This window comes from Nycticebus coucang, chromosome 3 (genome assembly GCF_027406575.1).
Source record: "Nycticebus coucang isolate mNycCou1 chromosome 3, mNycCou1.pri, whole genome shotgun sequence".
NCBI lineage: Eukaryota > Metazoa > Chordata > Mammalia > Primates > Lorisidae > Nycticebus > Nycticebus coucang.
Window position 1 is genome coordinate 67,632,963 of NC_069782.1, and position 27,569 is coordinate 67,660,531.

At 52.6% G+C, this 27,569-nt stretch overlaps 2 protein-coding genes across 9 annotated transcripts; one reads left to right on the forward strand and one right to left on the reverse strand.

The window, feature by feature from the left end:
• Positions 1 to 1,602: 1,602 nt before the first annotated feature.
• Positions 1,603 to 17,208, forward strand: ADGRE5 (adhesion G protein-coupled receptor E5). 7 transcript variants are annotated; one of them, XM_053583677.1, is made up of 21 exons: positions 1,619 to 1,733; positions 1,826 to 2,030; positions 4,947 to 5,000; positions 5,234 to 5,353; positions 6,108 to 6,263; positions 9,539 to 9,670; positions 10,508 to 10,654; positions 11,089 to 11,235; positions 11,319 to 11,365; positions 11,463 to 11,528; positions 11,961 to 12,138; positions 12,215 to 12,322; positions 12,530 to 12,753; positions 13,616 to 13,795; positions 14,915 to 15,106; positions 15,467 to 15,705; positions 15,839 to 15,905; positions 16,010 to 16,101; positions 16,182 to 16,350; positions 16,435 to 16,536; positions 16,619 to 17,208. In XM_053583677.1, the coding sequence occupies exons 2-21, from the start codon at positions 1,997 to 1,999 to the stop codon at positions 16,646 to 16,648; spliced, it is 2,484 nt and encodes an 827-aa protein (XP_053439652.1). In that variant the 5' UTR covers positions 1,619 to 1,733; positions 1,826 to 1,996; the 3' UTR covers positions 16,649 to 17,208. The 7 variants fall into 7 exon arrangements, with proteins under 7 accessions (XP_053439651.1, XP_053439655.1, XP_053439656.1 ...); XM_053583676.1 differs by having other exon boundaries at positions 1,603 to 2,030; XM_053583680.1 differs by lacking the exon at positions 10,508 to 10,654 and having other exon boundaries at positions 1,603 to 2,030.
• A 99-nt stretch (positions 17,209 to 17,307) lies between these two features.
• Positions 17,308 to 27,266, reverse strand: DDX39A (DExD-box helicase 39A). Of its 2 annotated transcripts, none has more exons than XM_053583685.1 (11): positions 26,519 to 27,266; positions 21,709 to 21,920; positions 21,282 to 21,409; positions 20,151 to 20,243; positions 19,564 to 19,747; positions 18,750 to 18,868; positions 18,252 to 18,383; positions 18,043 to 18,152; positions 17,809 to 17,953; positions 17,543 to 17,690; positions 17,308 to 17,448 (listed from the first exon to the last, which is right to left on the reverse strand). In XM_053583685.1, the coding sequence occupies exons 2-11, from the start codon at positions 21,914 to 21,916 to the stop codon at positions 17,432 to 17,434; spliced, it is 1,284 nt and encodes a 427-aa protein (XP_053439660.1). In that variant the 5' UTR covers positions 21,917 to 21,920; positions 26,519 to 27,266; the 3' UTR covers positions 17,308 to 17,431. The 2 variants fall into 2 exon arrangements, with proteins under 2 accessions (XP_053439660.1, XP_053439659.1); XM_053583684.1 differs by having other exon boundaries at positions 21,709 to 21,944; positions 26,519 to 27,264.
• Positions 27,267 to 27,569: the final 303 nt, after the last annotated feature.

Below are 27,569 nucleotides of genomic sequence, written 5' to 3' on the forward strand. Positions count from 1 at the left end.
TGATTTCAACAACCTTCTTGAAAAGCCCTTCTCCTCACCCCAAATAGTAGGGAAATCTAAAAATAAATATGAATATAAGGAACTCAAAACCAAGTCTTTAATTCTAGCTGGGTACAGTTGTCTGCTAAACCTCAGGGTCACGGAGATATCAAAACCACATTAGTACCCAGTAAAGACTTGGGAGGTGGGAGGTCCAGGGTGCCTGCCTGCCTGTGGACCTCAGCTGGGTCCCTCATTAGCTGTGTCAGTCCTCCTGTGCCTCAGTTTTCTCCACTGTAAAGTGGGGACTGTAACAGCGCTGCAAATGTTTTAGGAGTCAATGAGTTAAAATAGGCTTAAAAAAAAAAAAAAACAGTCCGAAAAACATAGCAGGACCCCGTCTCTACAGAAAAATCAGCTGGTTGTGGCGGTACACGCCAAAAGTCCCAGCTACTCAGGAGGCTGAGGCAGAAGGATCGCTTGAGCCTAGTAGTTCAAGGCTGTGGTGAGCTATGATGATGCCACTGCACTGTAGCAGGACAACAGAGTAAGACCCCGTCTCAAAAGGAAATCAAATCAAAAGCAAAACCCAAACAGTCAGGACCAGGCCTGGTGCAGATAAAGCACTTTCTAAATAATAGCATTTTTAAAAATTATTAGGTACCTCCATAAGCAAGGAGACACCTCCCCTATCACATGATTCTCTGTTGATTATAACATTGAGCCCCCGAGATGAAGAGATTTAAGTTTCCCACAACAGGGTACTCTGGCCAAGATTGGCCAGGAAGGTAGCTTCCCTGGTGCCCCAAAGTTTCTCTTCTTGGTGTCTGCCTGCCAAAAGGGCCCTTTCACCCTTTTACCCTCCCCCAGCTCCTATTTGTTTTGTTCTTCTATTTTTATTTGTGTGGGGTTTTTTTTGCAGTTTTTGGCCGAGGCTGGGCTTGAACTCACCACCTCCGGCATATGGGGCCGGCACCCTACCCTTTTGAGCCACAGGCGCCACCCCCTTTTTTTTTTTTTAAGAGAGAAGTTCTCACTCTTTCATCCAGATTGGAGTGCAGTGGTTCGATTATAGCTCACTGCAGCTTCCAATTTCTGGGATCAAGCAATCCTCCAGCCTTGGGCTCCCAAAGTTCTGGGTTAAAGGTGTGAGCAACCGTGGCCAGCCCCTGGCCCCTATTTGGATGGTGGCCTTTCTGTACCTCAGTTTCCCTCCTCATCTAAAAAGCAGGAGTTGGGTGGCGCCTGTGGCTCAGAAATACTGAGGGTGGCAGGTTTGAACCCCGCCCCAGCCAAACTGCAACAAAAAAATAGCCGGGTGTTCTGGTGGGCGCCTGCAGGTACTCGGGAGGCTGAGGCTAGAGAATCACCTAAGCCCAAGAGCTGGAGGTTGCTGTGAGCTGTGACACAACAGCACTCTACTGAGGGCGAGAAAGTGAGACTCTGTCTCTAAATAGCAGGAGGGGAAAATACTGTCAGCTGAGATGCTGGTACTGAAGACTCAGGCGTGCTAACACTGGGCACAGGGTGAGCCTGAACGTAGGAGCTTAGGGTTATTTCTGATGTGGCCTCTGTCCAATCTCCCCTCCGCCCACCCCTGACCGGTGCCAGAGCAGAGCCAAGCAAACACTGGATGAGACTCCCCCGCCTCTCTGGCTGTGCCTTCTCTGATGCAGCTGGCCCAAAGACACACAGGCTGGAGTGTGTGTCAGACGCTCAAGTGGTGGAGAAGCTGGGAGAGGATTTGGAAGCAGGTTGCACTTTATTCCCGTGAGCCAGTCTGTGTGTGTGTGTGTACAGCGCCCCTGGGTCTGTGTTTTTACTGCACTTTCCTGCTGGCTTCCAGCTGCCCCGCCAGTTCCGGGGAGGGCCCTGTGCCAGCAGCTGTCCACCCACTCCTTCATAAAGGCCCGGCTTCAGAACAGCCCGCACAGCTGCCCAGCCTGCAGATACAGGACAGCCCTGTCCCTCCCGTACTTCCCCTTGCTCGTGATCGTTTCTACCGGCAGCTGGAACCATGGGAGGCAGCAGTGGCAGCGGTATCGTTCTCGGTAAGAACTTTGGGGCCTGAAGGGAGGGGTGAGGAAGCCTGGAAGGACCCTGTTCTCAGCTGAGAAATGGGAGGTGTTGCTGGTGGCTCCGGGACAGGCAGAAGAAGCCACACGTTAGGCAGGCACCTGTGGCCACATGGGAACAGAGGCAGGCAGTGCTTGGGCACCCATGCACCCTGAACAGAGCCTGCTTCCCTACCCGGAGTGGTCTCCGAACTACTCTGTAGCCAGTATGGAGGCTGCTCCTTAAGAGGGGAAACTGAGGCATGGGGTAAGGGAAGGGAGGAAAAAGTGAACATTGAGTCTCTACAGGCAGCTGCTCTTAATATAGAGTGTGGAAGAGTAGGGGCTATCTGGAAGCTGGTTGCTGGGACCCCTTCACTATGGGGTACCCCCAATGTGTACCCCCTTGTCTCAGTCGCAGCCCCGGAGATCCCCCTTCTTGCTGCTGTAGACCTGGCTGGGCTTCATCTGTGGGTTGAAGGGACTTTGCCAGGCCATGGGTTTTGAACTTGACTTGTGTTGTGACTTCCCCCAGGCCTCCCTTCCCGCCCCACCCATGGTGGCTCTAACGGTTATCGGGGTAGCTTGTTGCCTGAGCAACAGGGCAACAAAGAGAGTGAAGAAATGACATGTGATGGGGAAGCCAGTTCTACTGGAACCACAGGGACACAGCTTCCCTGTGGCAGCCCCCGGAGTGCCAGGTGTCAGCTCAGCATCCCCCTGGGCTCAAGAGCAAGGGACAGGAGGCTGCTGTGTGGGGCACACCTGGTTGGAGGGCAGTTGCAGGTGGCTCCAGGCCCTTCCTGGCTGTGTCAGTGGGGGTGGAGTCATGCAGCCTCTGAGCTCACTTTCCTTACCTGTGGAACAAACGTCCAGTGTCAAAATGGAACAAGACCAGCCTCCATCTTAGAGGCTTGTTTTAAGGGTTGGGTGAGTTAGTATACAAACTATTTGTGGTTCACAGTAAGAATTAAGTAAACAGGATTTTAAAATTATTAGTATTATTAACTTCTGGATAAGACACTGGCAGATTTGGGGAATAGTCTTGGGGGTCCTTAGCCGGAGATTCAAGGGGTGACTGCCCCACCCTCACCCCAGATTCCTAAGCAGGAATCTTCTTGCTCAGGCTCTGCCGGACAATGCAAACCAGATGGGACTGGGAGCAGATGAAAAGCCATTTCTCTCCCAGCTCCCGTTTGGGAAACTTCCAAGGCCCCAGATGGAGGAAGCCTCGGGGAGGGGGTGGAGAGCTCAGCTCAGCCCAGGCAGGGAACAGAGGAGCCCTTCCACCCAGGGCCTCGGGACCTCAACCCCTCAATTTCTCCTTCCTCACTCACCTCTGTCCACTTAGATTCTTCTGGATCTTTTTCCTCCCTGAGTTCCAAGCCTCAGTTTCTCCATCTGTATAATGGGCATAAACACAGCCCCTGCCTTTAATGGAGTCAATTGGGGCTATGGGAGCTGGAGACAAAACAGCCTAAGTCCTATCCTTCATGGGAAGGTCATTTTTGCGGTCTGTCCCATAAAGAGGAACTGATTCCTGGTGGACGGGAGAACCAGCCAAGCCCTGTGGCCAAAGAGGAGGAAGACAGGGATCCTGATGACATGAGGAAGGGGAAGGGGTAGGGCTGCAAGCAAGTGTAGGTGGGTGTGTGAGGGGGGTCTCTGCCCTCCACTAGCCTGAGGGGGTACCAAGGCTGGATACAGGGGCTGAGCGATCAGGGAACCTTTGTTCTGCAACCCCCAACACCCAACCACCAAACTTTACTCACAATGATCCACCCCAGAATTCCCCTGGGAGCTCTCTTCAGTGTCAAAGTGGGCGACTGAGTGGTGAGTCATCCCTCCCTTCAGCCTAGGAAGTGACTCATACCCAGCCTCCCTCCGGGTCCCCGTCCCACTGCCTGACACCCCTGCTTCAGGGCTCTAGGATTCCTAGGGTTCTCAGTGTACCCCCAGTATTCTCAGACCAGCAGGGAATTGATGGACCCACCCAGCCCTTCTCCCTCACTTCCCTGGTCCCATCCATCCATCCTCCTCATTGTTTCTCTTGCCCTTGTTTCTGTCCCATCTCCTCCTATCTTCTTTGAATTCCTTTTTTCCCCCACTACATCTCTACATCACTCTCTCTCTTCTCTCCACCTGTCTCCTTGTCTGTCTTCTCTCTCCTTGTGTATCTCTCTCTGGTGAGCCTCAATGAGCTCCCCACCACCATAGCCCCTGGTGACCTGAGGAGGGTCCCCCAAGACACGCCCTGGGAGCGGCATAAGCAGCAGGGAGGGGACCAACAGGCTCCCATGATGTCTTCCAGTGGAGCCTGGGGTGAAATGTCACCACTGGGTCACAGGACGTGGCCGAGCTGTTATGGGTGTGGTGTGTGCACCTGTGTCCCTGAGGAAGGGTGTGAGGGCTGCAGCACCATAGAGCCTGGGGCATCTGAGAGTTCTTGTCCAACCCCTTCATTTTTACCTGAAGAAAGGATGACAGTGAAAGCTCAGATGCACTGGGAGCATTCATGGAGCTCATTCCTATGTGCCACTAAAGTGGGTCCCATTGCCACCCCTATTCTTTAGAAGGGGACACTGGGGCAGAACAGTAGTGAGGGAAACTGCCCACAGACTGAGATTTGGGCTGGTGCCACTCCAGTCTGTCCTCTGAGCCACTGCCTGCACAGCCCACAGCCTGAGCCAAGACCCCTGCCGGGCTCAAGGTCCCTTTCTCATCCCCTCAGTTCCTAAAAACCTAACCCAGAGGCACAGAGTGACAGACCCTCTGGCTATGGGTGTTGGAGTCCAGGGATGTGCCACTTGCTCACTCTTCCTTTGAATGAACCCCTTCGCCCAAATATGTTACCCTTAGGCCTCCTTTTCAGTTTGGGGGTTCTCTTGACCCCCCGCCCCCTCTCTGTTGCAGTGCTGTATGTCTTCTTACTGACCCTGTCAGGAGCTGAATCCCAGAACTCTAGGGGTGAGTTTTCTGGGAGCTGTGTGGTCCACAGACAGAGCCCAGGGAAGGGGCCCTGAACACCCACCCACCTTGCACCCCTCACCCCTCAGCCCAAGGAACGAGGGACCTCATTCAGAGGAAGCTCAAGGCCATCCCTCACCTCCCCAAACACCTCTTCTATGGGGATCATGTTGCCCCCTCTCCCCAGCCCCTGGATCCACCTCACCTTCAGAGCATGCCCTCTGCCCCTGCAGCCTGTGCCCAGTGGTGCCCTCCAAACGCCATGTGTGTCAACGCCACTGCCTGTCGCTGCAAGCCAGGATTCAGTTCCTCATCGGAGGAGATCTTCAGTGACCCCACAGGGACTTGTGATGGTACAGACATGGAAGCAGTACAGGGGCACATCAGAGATGACCAGGCATTGTCTAGTATCAGTGGGAGACGTGGGTGATAGTTAGTGGCTGTAGCCCTTGGTCTTGGGATGGTCATCATGGGTGGGGAAAAGAGAAAGAAAAAAAATATGAAGGTAGAGAGGTAAGGAGTGGATAGGCATGGGTTTCTGGAGAAAGGAGCTGGATCCTTAGGTGTCTGTGCCTCAGTTTGCCCTTAAGACTGGGGAGGGGGGCGGTGCCTATGCCAGCCCCATATGCCAAGGGTGGCGAATTCGAACCCGGCCCCAGCCAAACTGCAACCAAAAATAGCTGGGCATTGTGGCGGGCACCTATAGTCCCAGCTACTTGGGAGGCTGAGGCAAGAGAATCGCCTAAGCCCAAGAGCTGGAGATTGCTGTGAGCTGTGATGTCATAGCACTCTACCAAGGGCGACAAAGTGTGACTCTGTCTCTAAAAAAAAAAAAAGACTGGGGAGGGGGATGCTGACTCTCCTGCCTATCCCCTACTGTGGCACTTTCCACTGTGTCCAAATCCAGGGTGCTAGCCAGAGAACTGGGATGAGCAGAGCTGGCTGAGTGGCCTTCGGGAATGGCTTGCTCCAGCTGCAGCACAGCACAGGATTCTTACCAAAAGATACTTACTAAGCACCAAGCATCATGCTAGGGAGTCAGGATGAGTCTCGGCCCTGAGGGAACTCACACTTTTGGGAGGTGAACCTTTGCCCTGTTGGTTCCAGACATCAACGAGTGTACATCACCCGGGGGAGTGGACTGTGGAAAATTTGCAGACTGTCAGAATGTGGAAGGGAGCTACTACTGCTCATGCATCCCGGGATATGGGCTCACTTCTGGGGCTGAAAGTTTCCAGAATAAGAGTGAGAACACATGTCAAGGTAAGCTCCACCCCACATCATCCTTCTCCCCATCCTAGAGGTTTGGGGTCACCAGAGCCATTCTTGTAGCATCCAAGGGGCAGAGCTATGGCTACAGTTTCAGTGCTTGAGGGGTGAGATAGAACAGGTGTGAAAGTACCTGTACTACTACTCCAGAAAGGCAGGGTGGTATAAAGGTCAAAGACAGATGCTGGGACCACCTGCCTGGGCCCAAATCCTGATAGCTATGTGTATGATAGTCATTCAGAAACCATTGTTAAAATGTGAGGTGTGATATTATTATAATTTTGTGCTAAAACAAGAGTCCCTTGGCTGGGTATGTCGGCTCACACTTGTAATCCTAGGACTCGGAAAGGCTGAGGTGGGAGGATCACTTGACATCAGGAGGTCAAGACCAATCTGAGCAAGAGTGAGACCCTATCTCTACTAAAAATAGAAAAATTAGCCAGGCATGGTGGTGTGTGCCTATAGTCCCAGCTACTTGGGAGGCTGAGGCGAGAATCGCCTGAGCCCAGGAGTTTGAAGTTGCTGTGAGCTAGGCTGAGGCCATGGCACTTTAGCCTGGGCAACAAAGTGGGACTCTATCTCAAAAAAAAAAAAAGTCCCAAAACAAAAGTATCTTTGCCTGTGTGACCTTGGAAAAGTTAAATCACTTCTCTGTGCCCTGATTTCCCATCTGTAAGAAGGGAATAATCATGATAGAATTGCTGGAATGTAAATGAGATCACAAAGGAACTTAACAGGTACTAGCTCAAGGAAAGTGCTCTATCAGTGACAGCTGTTGGGCATGTTTATTGTGATTATTATGATCTGATGCACCCTCTCCAGGATGGGCATTCCTGGGGCAGGCAGTTAGAAGCAAGCTGCAAGGGTCCAGTCCTACACAGCAGGCATACCTGCCTTGGTATTACTTGATGCCTCCACAAATCACCAGGCTTTGCCCTCTTTCCATGGGGAACCAGCTGTGGAAGGAAAGGGGCTTCAGGCACCCACAGGGGCAGATGAGAGCAGTGGGCAGCTGGAAGCCATGGCTCACTTGGAGAGAGAGAGTTGGTGAAGAGATTAGGAAGGGGAGGGGGGCAGAGGTGCATGATGATGAGGCTGAGGATGAGCCAAGGGTACAAGGAGATTTTGAAAGCCACTCTACTGCAGAGAGAAAAGTGCCTAAGTCTGGGCTCCATCCCTCCTGCCTTGCAGGAAGGCAGAGAGCAAAGGAATGCAGAGAGAGGGAAGAGGGGGCACAGAGCGAAGATGTGTGGAGACATGTACTTGAGTGGAGCCCAGCAGGAGGCCTCTGTCCACCACACTTCTGGTCCACAGGGCCTCCCTGTAGGCGGACATCACACCACACACACATGGCTTGGCCAGATGATAGAATCTTCATGTGATTGGAAAAAGGCTCCTTCTCTCCAAGTGGACACAGTCACATTTGGTAAATGAAGAATGGACTGATTTTCAGCCCCTGCTCATCTCCTTGTGCAGTGAGCAAACTGCACAACTGTACATGGCAATCATAGATCCTTCTCAGTGTGCCATGGTGGGCATAGACATGGATGCAAGAGTGAGGGGACAAAGAGGCCACCACGGACCTCAAAGCAGGTGACTGGAGAGAGCAGCCTGCTGGTTTGGACAAGGACCTACCACGTGAGGTCCCAGCTTTGTGAAGGGGCTCAGTAGGGGCCTATCTGCGTCCCTTCCCTTAAGCCTCAGCACTCTAGGCCTTGAAATACCTGAGGACATGTCCACCCAGTGAGTGTCACAGCCCATAGGGCCTATGATGGGCAGGAGACCTGGAGTCACTCCCTCGGCTCCACACCCCACTTTCTCTAGGCATTAGAGGACTATCTAGACATCTGGTCACCTATCCTTGTATGAACTCCAAGGCTCAGAACCCTCCACAGGGGACACTTCTGGAAGTTTAGTGTATCCCCTGTCCATCTGACATGTTATTACAAAATGGAAGTTGACATTCAGGATATTTCACGAGTTCATGGCATGGCATGTCCCAGTACAATATCTGTTCTCTTAGCCATCATTAGTGATTGACTACATGACACCTGCCCCTACCAGGGCCCCCAGGGCTTGGCAATACCTGGAACCTTCTCTGATATCCCCAGCATTATGGACCAGGGAACCCCATCAGGAAATTCAGGAAGAGAGAGATTCAAGGGGGAGCCACTGTCCCCAGCCTAGAAGATGCCACCTTTTCAGCCACTCAGCCTCCATCAACATCCTCACCCAAGGCTCTGCCATAATGTTTTCCAATATTTGCTCACAATCCTGAGGGCAGCTCTGATGACCAAGGCTTGTGAGGATGTTGTAGCCACAGGTGGGGAGGACAACATCGACCCCCAAACACATTTGGAGAATTAGGTGAAGGAAGAGCCTCAGTCTTCACCATATAGCAAGAGAGATCCTCATGGAGGATCACTGCTGCAGGCTGATGCTCTCCCAAGGTCAACCCTGGACTGGACAGAGATGCAGGCAGAGCCCACTTGGAGGGGCCCACAGGTCTGCATCCCTAGTGCAATGCTGAGGGATAAGACGAAACACCTCCCACCTCTTGCCCATCAGCTCTTGCTCCCGTCTCCAGCCCTGAGCCCTTGCCCGTGGCTGGCCTTGTCAGACATGGATTCAGATGACTTTCTGACACATCCACAGGACACCTTCACTGGGATCACAAGAAGGCATCTTTGAAGGCCCGGCAATGCCTGGCTGGAGGTCAGCCCATACTATCCACCTCTCCCATTGGACTTTGTCCCAGGGGGCCTGGCTCAGGGTCTGGTCTAGGCAATTTCTGAGAGCTGGGCTCTCAGGTTAGTGTGGATGGGAGAGAGTTGTCCTGCTCAGGTCACCAGGACTCCCAGGAGAAGTTGGCCAGCAAACAGCCACCCGGGGGTGAATCTGCCCAAAGGACACCACTGAGAGCCAAGACAAGGCCCTACTTAAGGATGCAGCATTTCTCCTGCATCTGGTTCCCAGGACTTTCCTTCAAATCCTGAGGCTGGGTCACAGGTGGCTGGGATCCCTAGCCCCAACCAGAAGCTGCCCTGGGAGGCAGAGCAGCTGGGCAGGCCCCAGGCTGCTGCCAGCTGCATCAGGACAACAGAGGTTCTGGGGCACCAATCTCTTCATAGGATGCTTCTGTGTGAATTTGGAAAAAGGAGGCAACAGTGGTGCCTTCTTGATGCTTCTGTGCCAGGAAATGTGGCTGGCCCCAGCTGTGAAGGCTACCCAAGTGGCAGGAATCCTTCACCCTCCCCTTCCTCTTGCAGACATGGACGAGTGTCAGCAGAGCCCCAGAGTCTGTAGAAGCCATGGCATCTGCAGCAACACCCCGGGAAGCTACACCTGCCAGTGCCCACCTGGCTTTGTGCTCAAACCAGAGGACCCGAAGCTGTGCACAGGTAGAGGCCCCAGGAAGATGCCATGAGGCTGGAGCCAAGGAGGAGGGAGAAGACCCTGTTTCCCACAAGGTCAAGGACCTGCTAATACCCTGCCTAAGGAGTTGCTTCCCAGGAAGGTGGCAACGGGACCCTCTAGGTCTGGAGTTCCCTTGTGGAGCCCCCAGACCTCACCCCTTCCTCATCTGTCACGGGCAAGTGGAAAAAGGTGTCACTTCCAGTTTGTTTGTTTTTTTTTTTTTGAGGCAGAGTTTCACTTTGCTGCCCTGTTGCCCTGGGTATTGTGCCGTGGTGCTTGTGCTCAAGCGACCTCCCTGCCTCAGACTCCTGAGTAGCTGGGACTACAGCAGCCCACCACAATGCCTGGCTAGTTTTTTTTGTTTTTCTATTTTTAGTGGAGGCAGGGACTCACTCTTGCTCAGGCTGATCTGGAACTCCTAAGCTCAAGCAATCCACTGGCCTTGGCCTCCCAGAATGCTAATATTATAGGTGTGAGCCACCATGCCTGGCCTCACTTCCTATTCTGAGAAAGGGAGCCACCGCCACGGCCAGAGAGGGTGCAGGCTAGAGTATTTGGCCAGAAAGTATGGCCTCTGTGACTCAGTTTTCCTCCTCGTTTAATCTTATCTGAACAGGAAACTGTGGTCCCTTCTGTACCCATCTTGCAGGGAGGTCATCATACATTGCTTTGAATGTGAAGTTGAAGGTCACCAAGTGACAGCATATGCAATAACTGCCCTTGGTCTGGGGAAGTATAGAGATAGGGAAGTGGGTGCAGTAAGGGGAGGGGAGGCCTGAGCCGGTCAGGGGCAGGGTTTGACCCTCTGGCTTTGTCCTCAGACGTGAATGAATGTACCTCTGGACAAAACCCTTGCCACAACTCCACCCACTGTCTCAACAAAGTAGGCACCTATGAGTGCCGCTGCCGCCCGGGCTGGAAGCCGATTCCTGGGTCTCCTAACGGCCCAAACACCACCATCTGCGAAGGTCTGTAGTCCAGACCCCACACTGCCAGAGACTCAAGCCAAACATCCAATCACACACCCAGTGGCCTCCACATAAACCGAGCAGAATGAACGCTGGAGGCAGCATGCTGTGCCTGGTTTTATTCTTTGGAGGCTGGATGTGAAAGGATCTGGTGGTCCCAGGGAAGCAGCTGGGTGCTGAGGAGGAGCCTCGGGGGAACACAGGAATCTCCCAGTTGATTCCTAACTGGGAGAAAGACCTCTCAGTATTTCCACGTTGCACATCTGGACAGGGCCCACCTGCTGTGCTCAGGCCTCTCCACACCTGCCACAACCTAGCTTCTGCCACTCCAAGGGGTGCACTATCACTGAGAAGAGTGCAGTGGGGGCTTATACAAGAGAGGGGCCGCCTCTCTGGGCTGGGACAAAGCCTAACTCCCTTCTTTGGGCCTCCAGATATGGATGAGTGCAGCTCCAGGCAGCATTTGTGCCACAAGTCTGCTGTCTGTGTCAACACAGTGGGATCATACACATGCCACTGCCGCCCGGGCTGGAAGCCAAAAGCTGGGGTCCCGACCAGCCAAAAGAGCCCTGTCTGTGAAGGTATGTTCTGACCTGACCTTACAAACCCCCACTCCAATACATGTACACACTCACATGCCTAATGGCTGTCCTGTTTCCCACAGAGTTACCCTTTGCCAATTTGACCTTGCCCCTGGGTGTCAATAGCCAGGTGAGTGGCTCCAGCAGGGACCAGAGGCCAGGAAACTCCTCTGCAACTGGAAGCACCCACCCTCAAAGTTTTCTGACGTTCTCATCCCTCTCCCCAGGCTCTTTCCCACTTCTTCAACGAAGTCCAGAAGCTGGGTAAAGACACAGACAAAGACACCATCCAGGTAAGGTCAGGACCCTGAGACAGTGAAGAGAGTGCTGGGAGATGCTTCAGTGTGGCTAGAGAGAGTGCTCAACGTAAGCAGGGGCCTCAGGTCAGAGACACACATGCGCACAATATACTCACACCACTTACTGTAGATGCCCATTTTACATGTTAGAGGTGCTTCAGCTGTGTGTTAATTGCAAGACAGTGAGAAACTAGAACAGAGCATGGAAGGCAGCCTGTGCCCAATCAGGGTTGGTGTTGAGCACTGGGGTGACTCCCGAGTGCACAGGGGACCACATCCCCACACTTTTTTTCTGGCCACTGCATTGTCTCTAGGATTCCCTTGTGCTGTGGTTCTCCAGTATGTCCTGTGGGGGCTGAGGTCCAGGTCCTTCAGGAAGCCCCTGTGGTCCAATGACCCAGTGGCTTCTCTACCCATCACTTTCAGAACTTCATCAGGTTGGTGGACGAGCTAATAGAAGCCCCTGGGGACATGGAGAACCTGGCCCCACACGAACGGCACTACATAGTCACCTGGCTGCTCTTCACCCTTGAAGAAGTGCTGAGGGCCTTGGCCAAGACCATGCCTCAAGGGCCTTTCACCTACTGTTCTCCTTCGAACACAGGTGAGGCCTCATCCTGCCCTAGCCCCAGGCCCCCACCTGTATCTAGTGTCCCCAATTGCTGCTCCTCTCCCCTCAGAGCTGTCCCTGCTAATCCAGGAGAAGGGGGTCAAGAATGTCACCATGGGCCAGAGCCATGCACGGATGCTGCTGAACTGGGCTGTAGCAGCTGGAGCCAGGGACTCAGGTAACAGCATCTGTCTAGAGAAGGGTGTTTGGGAGATGAAGGGGAAGGAGAAGCTGGGATGGGGCCAGGGTGAGGTTTGGATTATGAGACAACTACAAACTATGCCATCAGGAGGGACGCCAGGCATTGTGGGGGACTGGCCGAGTTTGAACTGGGACATCTTGGGAGGGAGGATGGGAAGAAGCCACGGGTGTGTTTATCCCTCAGGCCCCACTGTGGCTGGCATCTTCTCCAGCAAGAACCTGGCAAAACTGCTGGCCAATGCCTCTTTGGATCTGGACCCTGAGAAGCAAGCCCAGCTGGAATTGAACTATGAAAGACCTGTCAGTGGCGCCCAGGTCCACCTCCTCTCAGCCGTGAACTCTGTCTTTCTTAGCAACACCAACACTGAGAAACTGGCCTCTCCCATCACTTTTGCCTTCACCCACTTGGTGAGCCCTCAGGAGGGAATCCACCCTCCAGATCACCTCAGAGCCAAGATCTCAGCAGCTTTCTTCTTTTCTCTCCATTTCCCATCTGACCACATTCTGCGCCTTCCTCAACACACCTCAGGGCCTTTGCACTTGCTGTGTGCCCTCTGCCTGGGATGCTCTTCCCTGACGTGACTCAGTCCTTTATCTTATCCAGCCTTTTCATTTGGGCCTTTTCGGACCTTATTTAAAATGATGACCCAGGCTGGGCATAGTGGCTCATGCCTGTAATCCCAGCACTTTGGGAAGCTGAGAGGGGAGGAGCTCTTGAGGCCAGGAGTTTGAGACTAGCCTGGGCAACACTACAAGACCCATTACTGCAAAAAAAATTTAAATTAGCTGAATGTGGCAGTGCACACCTATGGTCCCAGCTTGTTGGGAGGCTGAGGCAAGAGGATCACCTAAACCCAGCAGTTGAAGGCTGCAGTGAGCTATGATGATGCCATTATACTCCAGACTAGGAGACAGAGCAATAGCCTATCTCTAAAACCCCCCCACCCAAAAGCTTGTATTCATTCCTCACCTTTCACTTACACCATTTCATCTTTTTTCCCCTCGCAACTGTTACTAACACACTATCTAAGTTACTATTAGGTTTATGATTTATTGTCTGTGCCCTATCCCCCATTTGCGTGTCTGCCCCACAATTGCAGAGACTTGTGTTGGACCCTGTTTACTGCTGTGTCCCTAAAACTGCTAGACAAAATAGTCGCTTAGTAAATATTCGCCCAGTCAAAAGCAGTCCTCCTCGAGCTCAGTCCAAGCCCAGGACCCAAGAATGGGCTCCAGGCCAACGTCTCAGACCGCCCCCATCTGCCCACAGGAGATGCCTAAGCAGAAGCATCAAGAGCTCATCTGTGCCTTTTGGAAGAGAAACAGCAATGGAAGTGGGCACTGGGCCACCATGGGCTGCCAGAAGATGGGCAGCCAGAATAACACCACCACCTGCCAATGCCACCACCTGAGCAGCTTTGCCATCCTCATGGCACACTATGATGTGCAGGTTAGCAGCTGGGGGCCATTCTTAAGAGCCCACAGGTGACCAGACAGTCAGGTGGTTCTCCATGGTATGGTCCATCTGGTTGTTCAAATATGTCTACATGGTTGCACAGTTCAGATGGTCCCAGACCCCTTTTCTAAAACCCATCAACTAAATGGCGAGGCCTAGTATTGCAGGCCTTGCTGCAGCCAGTGCCCCTCTTTCTGTCTGAATCTTTAAAAGCTCCCATGTAGAACATTCCGAGGGAGCACAACTTTCTGTATGTGGCCTCAGTAGGATTCATAGATAAGTTAGGCCATGTTGGATAACTGGAATTAGCTAGGCAGAGTTGGGAAGACTGGTGGCCCAGTCCAAAGGCCCAGCAATCACCAAAGTGTGAGATCCTGGCCAGGTGTGGTGGCTCACATTATAATCCTAGTGTTTTGGGAGGCTGTGGCAGGAGGATCATTTGAGGCCAGGAGTTCAACATCAGTGTGGGCAACATAGCAAGACCCCCATCTCTATAAAAAAAAATTAAAAATTAGCAAGGTGTGGTGGTTCACGACTATATTCTCAGCTACTCTGGAAACCAAGGTGGGAGGATCATCAAAGTCAGGGAGTTTGAAGCTGCAGTGAATTGCACCACTGCACTTCAGCTTGGCAACAGAGGGAGACCCTGTCTCAAAAAGAAAAAAAACAACAGAAAAACGTGAAGTCGAGTGGCGCCTGTGGCTCAGTGAGTAGGGCACTGGCCCCATATACCAAGGAAAGGGGGTTCAAACCCGGCCCCAGTCAAACTGCAACAAAAAATAGCCACGTGTTGTGGTGGGAGCCTATAGTCCCAGCTACTCGGGAGGTTGAGGCAAGACAATCGCCTAAGCCCAAGGTTGCTGTGAGCTGTGACATCACTGCACTCTACAGAGGGTGACAAAATGAGACTCTCTCTAAAAAAAAAAAAAAGAAAAACATGAGGTCCTTATCCTACACCTATCAGCTGATAGTTGTGCCCAGGTGTGGGCAGAACAAGGGAGGAGGTCAGAGGGGTGGGCTATTTATTGGGGGTTTTGGTAAAGCAGGACCCCAAGGATGGCAGGAAGGCCTCAAGGTCCTAACAAAACCCAGCCCACCCTGTCCTGCCCCTAGGATTGGAAGCTGGCCATGATCACCAAGGTGGGACTGGCACTCTCGTTGGTCTGTCTGCTGCTGTGCATTCTTACCTTCCTGCTGGTGCGGCCCATCCAGGGCTCACGCACCACCATACACCTGCACCTCTGCATCTGCCTCTTCGTGGGCTCCGCCATCTTTTTGGCCGGCATAGAGAATGAAGGTGGAGAGGTAAGGCTCTCTCATCCTCACCTGAGCACTAAGTCAAAGAGGTCCAGGAGGCTAGCCCCACCTACTTTCAGACTTGGTAGAGGAGGCGGACATTGGAGGTACTTAGCCTGTCGCTGCTACCGAGGTGATGTGCCTCTTTAAGGAGAACTGGCTTTGGGAGCGCACGGCCACGACCGGACGGCTCATCCCCACCTGTGGGCTTCGTCAGGGCCGGGTCCTGGAAGCCTTCCCCCACTCAGCCCGCCCAGCCCTCAGCCCGTGGCCCTGCCCACTCCACCTCCAGGCCCGGCACACAGGCTCTGGCAGCGCGTTCCCAGTCCTGTGCTGATGTGGCCCTGCCTCTCCACCCCCGCCCTGCAGGTGGGGCTGCGCTGCCGCCTGGTGGCCGGGCTTCTGCACTACTGCTTCCTGGCCGCCTTCTGCTGGATGAGCCTCGAAGGACTGGAGCTCTACTTCCTCGTGGTGCGGGTGTTCCAAGGCCAGAGCCTCAGCACGCGCTGGCTCTGCCTGATTGGCTATGGTGTGCCCCTATCCATCGTGGCCATCTCAGTGGCCATTTCTGTGGCTTCCCATAATGAGGGCTACGGCCGCCCTAGCTTGTGAGTTGAGGATGAGGGGAGGGCCGGGTCCAGGCCAGGGCACAAGGGTAGCGTCACAGTCATTGCCCTGCTGCCCTATAGTTTGGTTGTGGGCCTCCTGGGGCACTTATGGGACCCTTCCCTTCCCTTTCAGCTGCTGGTTGGGCTTGAAGCATGGCTTTCTCTGGAGCTTCCTGGGACCCCTGATCTTCATCATTTCGGTAACTGCCCAGCCCCTACCCAGAGCCTCAGCAGCAGGGCCCCCTACTGAGCCCTGCTAGAACCATTTTTCTCCTCTAACCCACCATCTATGCTCCATATCCAGTGCAATGCTGTCATCTTTGTGACTACCATCTGGAAGCTCACCCAGAAGTTTTCTGAAATCAATCCAGACATGAAGAAATTAAAAAAGGCCAGGTGAGAAGAGGGGCAGGAAAGGTGAGAGGCACAGCTGGTGGTGAGGCAGGGCCCCTACACTGCAACTGCCCTCCCCACAGGGTGCTGACCATCACTGCCATCGCCCAGCTTTTTGTGTTGGGCTGCACCTGGGTCTTCGGCCTGTTTATCTTCGAAAAGGAGAACTGGCTGTGGGCCTACATCTTCACCATCCTCAACTGCCTGCAGGGCCTCTTCCTCTATGTGCTGCATTGCCTGCTCAACAGGAAGGTGGGCCACAGCTGGGGCATATCCAGGCAGGGAGGGCCTGGGGCCTGCTCCTTCCTCTTCCCTGACCTGCTCTCTGGGACACAGGTGCGGGAGGAATACGGGAAGTGGGCCTGCCTAGTGGCTGGGAACAAGTACTCGGAGTTCGCCTCCTCCTCGTCTAACACAAGCCACAATCAGACAACTCGGGTAAGGGACTGTGCCTGGGCCAGGGGATTTCAGGAAGGCCCCTTGGCAGGGCTCAGGCCTCACAGGCTTACTTTGTCTCCAGGCCCTCAGGGCGTCCGAGTCTGGCATGTGAATCCATGGTTCTGGCTGAAGTAACAGCTCCTGTGGCCTCAGCAGCTTTTGCACATGCCGAAGACTATCTTTTTCTCTTCTACTCTGCTCCCTCCACCCTCTCTTCTTGAGGCCACCCTTGTACAAAGGGGGTTAGCTGTACTCTGGCACCAAACCCCAGAACACCCAGTGACGTGGAAAGTCAGTACCACCAGTCCTACTTCCAGCTGATTCCCCGGGGTGGAAAGACACTGACCCAGGGCTGCAGCCCATCACCCTGGTACGTGTGGCCAGTACAGTTGGACAGACTGAGAGCTCTTGCCCTAGCCTGGCTTCCTCTTATCTGTCTTTGCCATGGAACGAGAGAGGCCAAGGCACTGGGATTCAATTTCTCTCTTAAGCTAAGACTAATGTCAGAGGCCAGAGGGCAGGGCCCCTGCCTAAGACTCACGGTACAGAGGCCTGCCTGCCAGAGGACAGCAGGTTCTCACTGTTTTGAAGGTTGTGGACATTGTGTACTATGTTTGTATCTGTATGAATCTTTCGATGTTGATACTTAAAATTAAATAACACATGCTTACAGAAAGTGGCCTTGCTTGTTGGTGGGGGTTTACTGGCCAGGCTTCTGGTGTCCATGAAATGCGGACAGATGACCAAGAAAAGATGGGATGGGAGCCAAGCTTCCATAATAAAAATTTATTCTTACACAAATCTACAGCTTTTGAACAATAAAAAGAGAGACCCATCTGGTGTGAAGAAGACATGAAGCAGCACTTGGGCAGCTCCAGGCCGTCGAGGCATGTGGTTACCGGCTTTGCTCAACTGCAAGACACATGGGGGAGGCCCGTGAGCATAGGAGCCCAGGAGGGGTTCTCTGCCCCATACTCCAGATCCCTGCCCTGCCCAAGCCACTTACTGTATGTGGAGATATCAATTTCCTCTGGAAGTTCTGCCACATTCACCTCAAACCGGTCCTGAACATCATTGAGTATTTTGGCATCATTCTCGTCAGACACAAAAGTGATGGCCAGGCCTTTAGTGCCAAAGCGACCCGCCCGGGCCACCTGCAGGAAGACAGCATCAGAATCAGGCCACAGATACCATCCAAGACGTGAGGGACAGCCTACTGGGGCCCTACCCCACCACCATCCCAGGAAGGGGGCACCCTGTGGGACCACTCACCCGGTGCAGGTAGGTGTCAGAGTCCTCAGGCATGTCATAGTTGAAGACGATGTTGACTCGCTCAATATCCATCCCTCGGCCAAACAGATTGGTGGCCACCAGGATCCGCCGCTGGAAATCCTTGAACTGCTGATAGCGTGACAGGCTGGGGTGCAGGAGAAACAAGTGGAGGCCATCAGATACTGGGTTCCTGGGTGGTGCTCCCTGTGGCTGTCGTGGGCAGCGTGCACTCACCGCTCCTCCTGGGCCATGCCCCGGTGGATGGCAATGGCTGGGAAGTTCTGTTCTACGAGGAGCTGGGCCAGGGCCATGCAGCGCTGTACAGACTTGACAAAGATGACCACCTGGAAAGAGGAATGGCAGTCAGGGCCAGAGTCCCCCAAGGCCCAGCAGCCCCACCAAGGCCCAGAACTCTGGGAAAGGCCAGCCAACAGAAGCATCACCTGGTTAAACTCTAGCACATCCAAGAGATCAAAGAGTTTGCGGTTCTTCTCACTGTCCTTGAGCTTGACGTAGTACTGCTGTAGTCCATGCAGTGTGAGCTTGGTCTCATCATCCACAAACACCTCCATTGGCTGTGGGGGGAGGGAGGTGAGGAAGGGCAAGTAAGACTCACTTTTGGGCATCTTGGCTGCCCAGACAGAACCTTCCAAAGAGAATTCCTTTTGTGTGATGCATCCCCAAGGGCCTGTAGCACCCAATCTCAGTAAAAGCTCATGCTACCTACCAAAAGCTGGAATCAGCTCTGATCTTACTCACATACGGACCAAGCTGGACTCCCAGTTTGACAAGACTAAGGGGAAGGAAGGAGGCTCACCAGCCTCCCAGGATCCTTTGTGCCATGTGGGCAATGTGGGTGGCCCCATGCCCTTTGGGAAGGCTGAAGCTGCTGTGCTGAGGTCTCCACTACTGTGGGTGGGCCAGGGCCCTGCCCTACTTACATCCTGCATGAACTTCCTGCAGACAGGGCGGATCTCCTTGCTCAGAGTGGCACTGAACATCATGCACTGCTTCTCGTGGGGCGTCAGGCGGAAGATCTCCTGCACATCCCGCCGCATGTCTGGGAGGGGAGGGCAAGAAACAGATGGACATGAGTATCTGCTGGACCAGGACCCCCACCCCAGACCAGACCCAGACCCCTCCGGACCTGTGCCAGGGAGCCAGTGGCGCCATGACGCGGGAGAGAAGGGAGGGGCGAGTCCCAGGTGCCTGAGGGGCTGGACTCAGGGGACAAGCCAGCGCAGGCGCCGGAGGAGCTGCAATCCACTTACACGCTGCCAGTGCGGAGCAGCCGTGCCGTGCGCCTCGAGCCGCACTTCAGGGAGGGGAGCCTGAGGCAGAGATAGCCGCTGGGGTAAGAGCTGTAGCTACCTCCCAGGACACAAGCCCATCTCCCATTGGCCCTGTCGGGGCTCACTGAGGGCAGGCAGAGGCCTAAAACTAACCCACGATACTCCTATAGGTACATGTTTGTGCACCTTTATGTCCAGGCAGGGACACTGGCTCATGTGGGCCCTGTGATCCTATTCAGCTTAGGCTCAGAAGCAGCATATCCCACTCTGCTAACACTAGACAGTTCCCTAGAATCATTTTCAGGAGACCTATGTGTCAGCCACCCACAAGACACACTCAGGGAGCCTTCGGCCTGCTCAGTCAGGGCCACCTAGATGTTGGCTCTGAAGTTGGGCTGTATAGGGAGGGGAAGGTATGCTGGGTGGGCCTGGGTAGCCCCACAGGCCCAGCAGAGACACTCACCCAGCTGTTCCAGCATCTTGTCACACTCGTCCAGCACAAAGTGCTTCACATTCTTCAGGTTGAGGCTCCTATTCCGCACAAGGGCCAGGATCCGGCCTGGGGTCCCCACCACAACATGGGGACAGTTTTTCTTCAATACTTCTTCATCTTTCTTGATGGAGAGGCCACCAAAGAAGACAGACACCTATGGGAATGCAGAAGAAGTGGCTTCCACCTGTCTGGGGGCTGTATGTTCACACCCTACTCTATGCTGGCTCCCCATCCATGGCCCTGACAGTACAGGCCCAACTGCCTACCCCTACACCCTGTACCCAACAGCCAGCACTGGCACCTCAGAACAGAGGAGGACTGAGAGCCTGCAAGGCTCCAGGGAAAGGCAGCCCCACAATGGAACTTCCACAGGCCCCAGAGAGTCATGCATAATTCATCTGGCTTTTAAGGAACATAAACTACCACAAACCTCAGAAATAGCTGTTGCCGCCAAACTTGGTAAATGCTGGCAGGACCAGAACTGGGGCCAGAGCCAAAGCCAAGGAAACTACAGAAGACCACACAGCACCCAGCCTGCCCCAGTGTGAGGGACTCACCTTGACACTGGGCATGTACTTGGAGAAGCGCTCATATTCCTTGCTGATCTGGAAGGCCAGCTCCCTTGTATGGCACATGACCAAGACTGTCACCTGTGAAGTGGCAGGAAAGAAGCCTTTAAGACAGGGCACTAAACCTTCCTGTGCCAGAGCTCACATTGGTGCTCCCTTCCCTTGGTGGCCACATCCATCCATCCCCCCTCAGCAACGACACCCACCACATTCTGCTCCCCACACTGTGGACCACTTGAAGGCCTGGTCCAACTTCCCCTTCACCTTCCCAGCCCTTCCCCACCCCTCACTCCTGACACCCTCTCACAGCTCCTGAGGCCTCATCTCCTGACAGAAGGACCTACAATGAGGCCAGGAACAGAAAATGGCCTAAGCAACAGTTAGATCCAGCCCACCCTGGTAACATGGACCCCACACTCCTGAACAGCTTCCCGAGTCTCCATTCTCAAGCGATCCCTGCCCACAACACCAAACACTGTGAACACATGCCAGCCACCCACCAAATCCTCATCCTTAATGATTTGCCCTAAGAAAACAAGGGTACATACACCAACAAGGATGTCAATCCCAGTGTGATTCTTAAGAGCAAAACACAGGAATTCACTTAAGTTAGTTATCCCAGGAGCGGAACATGACATTAACAACAGAAGACAGCCAGGACCCATCGACAAGAAGAAAGTGACAACTGTAGTCAATGTGACTCTACTTTTGTAGATAACTATTTAGGAAAGTACATACTAAACTAATAGCAACATTTCTGGAATTGTGAGGTGTTTTTTTAGCTCCAGCTTATCAGTATTTTTCTGATTTTTTAAAAATTTCAAAATATTAAAGGGATATGGATGTTTTTGTTACACAGATACCTTTTATAATGCTTATGTCGGGGCTTTTAGTATGCCCACTGCCCAGTCTGTGTTCACTGTACCCAATAAGTAAAGTTTTTATACCTCTCCTTCTCCCCTCCTTTCCTGATTTTTGTTACAACCAAATGCTATACTTAATTTTACTTCTATATATACTATACTTCTGTCCACAAAGAGAATGTAGGATCAGGAACTGTCACCACGAGGTGCTGTGGCTCCTGCTTCCTCCCCCAAGAGAGGGGGTAAGTCTACCCACCTGTCCGTTGACAGGCTCGATCTGCTGTAGAGTGGCCAGCACAAAAACTGCTGTCTTGCCCATCCCAGACTTGGCCTGGCACAGGACGTCCATGCCCAGGATGGCCTGTGGAATGCACTCGTGCTGGACTGCAAGAGAAAGAGAATGTGAGTAACCGGGAACTGGATGCACCCTCTGTGTAGGCTCCTCCCCAGGTGGCTCAGGAACCACATCAGGGATAGTTACAAGAGGCCAACTCCAGGACCAGGCCACTGACACCTGCTGGGTTAGGGTGTTTGCCTGGTCAACATCTAATACCATGCCACCACAGGCCACAATGAGCACCCTGACTCACTGGGCAGACCAGACACAGCACTGTTCTGGGCAGCCACAGCTGGTCTTGGTGAGAGGACATGGGTTGGGTAGGGGAACAACCAGGGAGGCATACCCTCAGACGGATGCTCAAAGCCACAGTCCACAATGGCCCTCAGAAGCTCTGGCTTCAGCAGAAAGTCCCGGAAGCCAGAGCTATGGATGGAAACATAGGATCCCTTGACGTCTTTCTTAGGAGGAGCTGGAGTGCTCTCTGGGGGAGCCTGGGGTTCTTCATCTTCCTCATAATCCAAAAGTTCGTTTTCTACATCCTGCTCTGCCATGATGCTGAGAACAGAGGAGAGAAAAGCCCTGCATGCAGGCACAGGAATCAGATGCTGTGGCTCCACAACACTCTGGTCTCTTCCCCTCAGCTCTAACTGTAGCACCCCCACCTTCCTCTACCACCCCACCATCAACGCCCTGCACTCCAAGGGCTTCTCATGGCTCTCAACTTCTCACCACAGCCCTCAACCCTCCCAGCTTGGCCCCTGTCCACTTCAGCCTTATTCAACAGCTGAAACTCATGGAGCCTCACCCCAAGCAGCTGAACCCCACTGCCACCACCAGACATGTTCTGCTCCTAGGTCTTTGCACAAATGCCTCCTTTTCAACATTCAAGTCTGGGCTGTAATGAACATCCTCAGACCAGTGAGCCCAAAGAATATCCCTCCTCATCAGTCCCCAAGAACCCAGAGACTAGGAGGCATGGCTGCCAGGAAGCTGAAGAGAACTGAGTTTGTGATGGAGCAAGTGGTATCTGCCCACCGAGCTTGTCCAGCTATCTATCGTTTGCTCGGGGGAATAATTAAATGCTCTTATAAAAAGCCTCCCTTTGGGCCTAAGCCAATAAAACAAAACTGGGATGGTAAATGGAAATAATGCAAAGCCTGCTCACCTTCTGGCTTTATTTAATCCAATGCATACCAAATGCCTGCTGGGTACAAGAGACTCAAAGGTGAGAACACTTATCTTTTGTCCTTCATCCCCAACCCCAGTCTCTGGTCTAGGAGGCAGAAGGGCTAAAGCTACCCTCTGGGTGTCCTGGGCTTGATTTCTGACCCATTTCTCTGTTGACTTCATCCAGACCCAGGCCTTAACCACCTCTAAGCTGCTGCCTCCCAAAAGTGGAGTCTTTAGTGTCAACCTCTCCCCTCAACTCAAGACCCAGTTATCAGATGCCTCCTCCAACATCCTTGGGGGACCTTGGAAGATGAATTCAAAATGCCTGCTTCCCATACCTCAGACAGCAGTTCCATTCTGATCTCTTTATAGTTTAAAAAAAAAAATTTTTTTTTAATTGAGGGGACAGCCCCACAGGAGATGCCATTTTGGCAGGCTGTAGCACACCTATCCTGAGCTAATCCCCTAACCCTCAACCTGTGGGTCGTGACCCCTTTTTAACAATGAAAATACATTGTGGCATCAGGAAGGTTGAGAACCACTGCCCTAGAGCCATTCTGTTCACACTCAAAGACTCTATATTATTGTTATTTTTTTTGAGACAAAGTCTCACCCTGTCACCTTGGGTAGAATACTGTGGTGTCATCATAGCTCACAGCAACCTCAAACTCAAACTCCTGGGCTCAGGCAGTCCATCCACCTTGTCCTTCCAGAGGGTTAGGATTACAGGTGTGAGCCACCATGCCTGGCCTGTATTCTCTCTTCTCAATATCCCTGTCCATTAGCCAGTGAATCCCATAAAGTCCCTCTGGCCACTTCTCACCCATGCTACCATGCTGGCGCCAGGCTGCCATCACCTTCCTTTATTTAAAAAGTCTAGAACCGGGCTTGGTGCTCATAGCATAGTGGTTATAGCGCCAGCCACATACACTGAGGCTGGTGGGTTCGAACCCGGCCTGGGCCAGCTAAACAACAATTGCAACAAAAAATAGCTGGGCGCCTGTAATCCCAGCTACTTGGGAGGCTGAGGCAAGAGAATTGCTTAAGCCTAAGGAGCTAGAGGTTGCTGTGAGCTGTAATGCTACAGCACTCCACCGAGGGCAACATAGGGAGTGTCTCAAAAAAAAAATCTAGAACCAGACGGGTGCAGTGGCTCACATCTAGCACCTGGGAGGCCAAGGTGGGTGGACTGCTTGAGCTCATTAGTTTGAGACCAGCCTGAGCCCCCGACTCTTAAAAAAAAAAACATCTGGGTATTGTGGTGGGCACCTGTAGTCCCAGCTACTGTAACAGTTTTACTGATATTCACACGCTATACAACTCACCACTTAAAGTATATAATTCAGTGGCTTTTGGTATAGTCATAGACATGTACAATCATTACCGCTGTCAGTTTTAGAATATTCCATCACTGCAAAATAAATGAGAGCCTCTGTACCCTTTATTCATCATCCCCCATTCCCCTCACCTTGGCAAGCTCTAGTCTACTTTGTTTCTGTGGATTTGCCCATTGAAAGGGCATTACAAAGGAAATAGAGGGGGAAAAACACAAAAGAAAAAAAAATCCTGGATATTTCACATAAATGGTATCTTATAATAATATGTGGCTTTTTCTACTTAGCTTTTTTCACTCAGCATATTTTCAAGGTTCAACTACATCACACAGCACAAGTCAGAACTTCACTCCTTTTATGCTCACCTAGTATTCCATCTTACAAGTACACCCCATTTTGCTTATCAGTTGGACATTTGGCACCATCATCCCTTGCCTGGATTAAGCCAATAGCCTCCTCACTGGTCTCCTTGTTACGATACCCCACCCTCTCCCATAGTAGCCAGAGGGAGCCTACAGAAGTTAAGTCACAGAGTATTACTGCTCTTTCCAAAACCCTCCATTGGCTCCAACTGTGCTCAGAATAAAATTCTTTCAAGGGTTCGGCGCCTGTAGTTCAGTGGCTAGGGCGCCAGATGCATACACGGGGGCTGGCGGGTTCGAATCCAGCCCAGAGCCTACCAAACAATGAGAACTAGAACCAAAAAATGGCCAGGCATTGTGGTGGGTGCCTGTAGTCCCAGTTGCTTGGGAGACTGAGGCAACAGAATCGCTTAACCCCAAGAGTTTAAGGTTGCTGTGAGCTGTGACACCACAGAACTCTACCGAGGGCGACATAACTGAAACTGTCTCAAAAAACAAAAAAACAAAAAAAACTTCTTTTAAGGCCTCCTTTGCTCTAGAAGGGCACTTTCCTGCAGCCCCCACTGAAGAAGCACCCCTCCAGTCAGCCCTGCCCTGTATCTAGAACATGAACCAGCACACAGCAGATAAACACTCCATAGGAACTGCTGAATGAATGGAACCAGAATCAAGACCTTCGGGCAGAGTTTAGCATGTCTCTTTATATGACTCTTGAAATAGGGCCACCAAACTAGCCAAGATGATCCAGACAGGCAAAGATAGGAGAGGGTCATTTCCCAAGCTGCAGGGAAACAAGAGCCAAAGATCAGCCCCAAAAAACACCAGACTCTGCTCGGTGCCTGTAGCTCAGCCACATACACCGGAGCTGGCGGGTTTGAATCCAGCCCCGGATCCCCCAGCCAAAAAAAAAAAAAAGCCGGGCGATGTGACAAGCACCTGTAGTCCCAGCTACTAGGGAGGCTGAGGCAAGAGAATCACTTAAGCCCAAGAGTTTGAGGTTGCTTGGTGTGCGAGCTGTGACACCATGGCACTCTACCCAGAGTGACAAAGTGAAACTTTGTCTCAAAACAAACCCCCCTTCCCCCCCAAAACCCCACCAGACTCTTTCTAGGTGTGAAGAACAGAATTCACTGGTTGAAGCAGAGAAAGAAGACAAAGCTGGATGAACTGGTCAGACCCAGGACATCCGTACTTAATTTGCTAAACAATAGGTAATCACTGAATAAGTTTCTGAGTCTAGTGACTCAATCAGGATTTACCCAAGAGTACTGTAATGTACTCCACAGATAGACTGGAAGATTAAGACCAAAACCAAAGCAGGTAAAACCAGTTACCAAAATAAGAAGAAACCCGATGGCTGAGGCTAAGTAGGGAAGGAGCGGGTAGGACACTCCACGGGGCTGGGCCGTCCCCCTTGGGGACCTATGGGTAGATAGAAAACAGCCCAAATCATCAATTCTGTACCCTAAATCTGCCCAAGAGGAAATGGTGTATTTAAAATAAGTTGCTTTGTGTTGGTGAGGATACAAATTTGGGGGCAAACTGTTAAGGCACAAACATTTTCCAGAAGTGGCTGCTCAGGACCTAAAACCTCAAAATAAATTAGATCAGAAGAGAGGATCTGGCGGGGTCTGCCCCGACCAGGAGTGGCCACGACGGCAGAGGCCTCCGGAGCCGATAAACTGAAAAGCTGACATCGGGATAAGCGGCAATCCAGTCCACGCGGACGCATTGTTCCCTACGTGTCCCAAGACCGGCATTCTGCCCCGGACTCTGTTCTCTTCTGGGGCCTCCTATTTCCCAAAGGTTTTTTTCCCCCTAAATCTCTAGAACCTGAATTCCCTAAACGTCGAGTAAGAACAAGAGGGAGGGAGAGGAATGCCCTCGGGCTCGGAGAAGCTAAGTTCCTCCACTACGGCACTAGGCCCCGAGTGCCCCTTGCTCGAATCTCTCCCCAAATGGCGCTAGGCTACTTGGGAATGGGTTTACTCGAACAGACACACTTTCAGCTTCCCAGTCGGGGTCGGCCCGAGAGCGGCCATGACAGACCCTCCCGGAAGCGAGCACCCAGCCCCGCGCGCCAACGGCCGACCCACCCCTTGCGCATGCGCCCTAGGGCCCAACGGTCAGCCCAGAGCGCGCCACACTCCCCAACCGCCCTGCCCGACTTCGTCCTGCGGCCTCTCTTCTCACTCTTCCTCTAAACCCCCGCCATCTGCCCTCGCCTGTTCGTCTTCAGGTCAGAGATCTTAGCATCACCGTCCCGCGCCCGGGACCCGCCGCTTACCTGGTTCCCCGCTCGTCCTCGCGTGCTGAGAAGAAGAGCCGCCCAACTCCAGTTCGCCGCCGCGCGCCCAGATAGAACCTGCCACGCTTCTGCCTCCTGCTTCCGATTGTGGTTCTGCCCACTGGACCGCTGCCTTTTCATTCAAGGGAGGCGGAAGTGGTGATTGGATTGTTCGGGAGGCACCGAAACTCTATTGGTGGAGAGAGGGAAGAGGGCGTGCCTTACGACTCGGGTTCATTGGTTAATCTAAAAGTGGGCATTTAGAAGTGAGCTGACTTTGGTGAGCTTTATGTTGTATGTAATTAGCAAATAAAATTCTGTGGAGGATTTAAAAAAAAAATAGAAGTGAGCTGACGCACGTCTGTTGCGCGCTGTCACGTGACTGGGACTTAGTCACCACCCCCGCCACCACGGCTTGGGTGGGCGCCGCCATGTTTAGTACTGGCAGCTGAAGACCAGAGGATTGGCCCGAGACGTGTGCCCCACCCTTTCGAAGCGCGGCTTCTGCCCTGGCTGCTGAACCCAGAGCTTTCGGAGTTGCCAACGATCCACTATTGGCGGGGATCATTCACGGTGGAGGCTTTAGAAGGGGCTGAGGAAGTTTGGGAACTTGGAATTATTCGAGTGGAATTTTGTGCTGTTTAGATTTCTGTCACTATAGATGAGTTTTGTCTGTCCTTGAATTTTATATAAATGGGAACGTGGAATAGATTGTCTCCTGTGTCTGACTTCTATTGCTCGACAAAGTCTTTCTGAGATTTGTCAATGTTTCCAGACTTAACATGTTTTTTATTGCTGAATGCGTGGCTATACTACAATACAGCCCGCCGGTATAGTTTTATTTATTCACCCGTTGGTGGCTGAGTGATTGTTTACGGTCTTTGGCTATTGTTAGTAAAGCTTGTACCGTACAAGTATTTTTATGAACGTGTGTTTTAATTTCCCTAGAGTAAATACCTGAGAATAGAATAGTAGGCCATAGGTCATGAGCTTGACAAACTTCCTAAGGGGTTATTCCATTTTACATTCCCCTCCCCCCCTTTTTTGTTGA

Bases quoted from the DNA above. Each gene is read 5' to 3' on its own strand.
- ADGRE5 (XM_053583676.1), top strand. From the start codon at position 1,997: ATGGGAGGCAGCAGTGGCAGCGGTATCGTTCTCG. The intron at 2,031-4,946 runs GTAAGAACTTTG...TCTCTGTTGCAG, and splicing joins TGGCAGCGGTATCGTTCTCG to TGCTGTATGTCTTCTTACTG. The intron at 16,351-16,434 runs GTGGGCCACAGC...TCTGGGACACAG, and splicing joins ATTGCCTGCTCAACAGGAAG to GTGCGGGAGGAATACGGGAA.
- DDX39A (XM_053583685.1), bottom strand. From the start codon at position 21,916: ATGGCAGAGCAGGATGTAGAAAACGAACTTTTGGATTATGAGGAAGAT. The intron at 20,244-21,281 runs GTGGGTAGACTT...GCCACTTCACAG, and splicing joins TCGAGCCTGTCAACGGACAG to GTGACAGTCTTGGTCATGTG. The intron at 18,153-18,251 runs GTGATGCTTCTG...TCCTCTTTCCAG, and splicing joins ATGTGCTAGAGTTTAACCAG to GTGGTCATCTTTGTCAAGTC.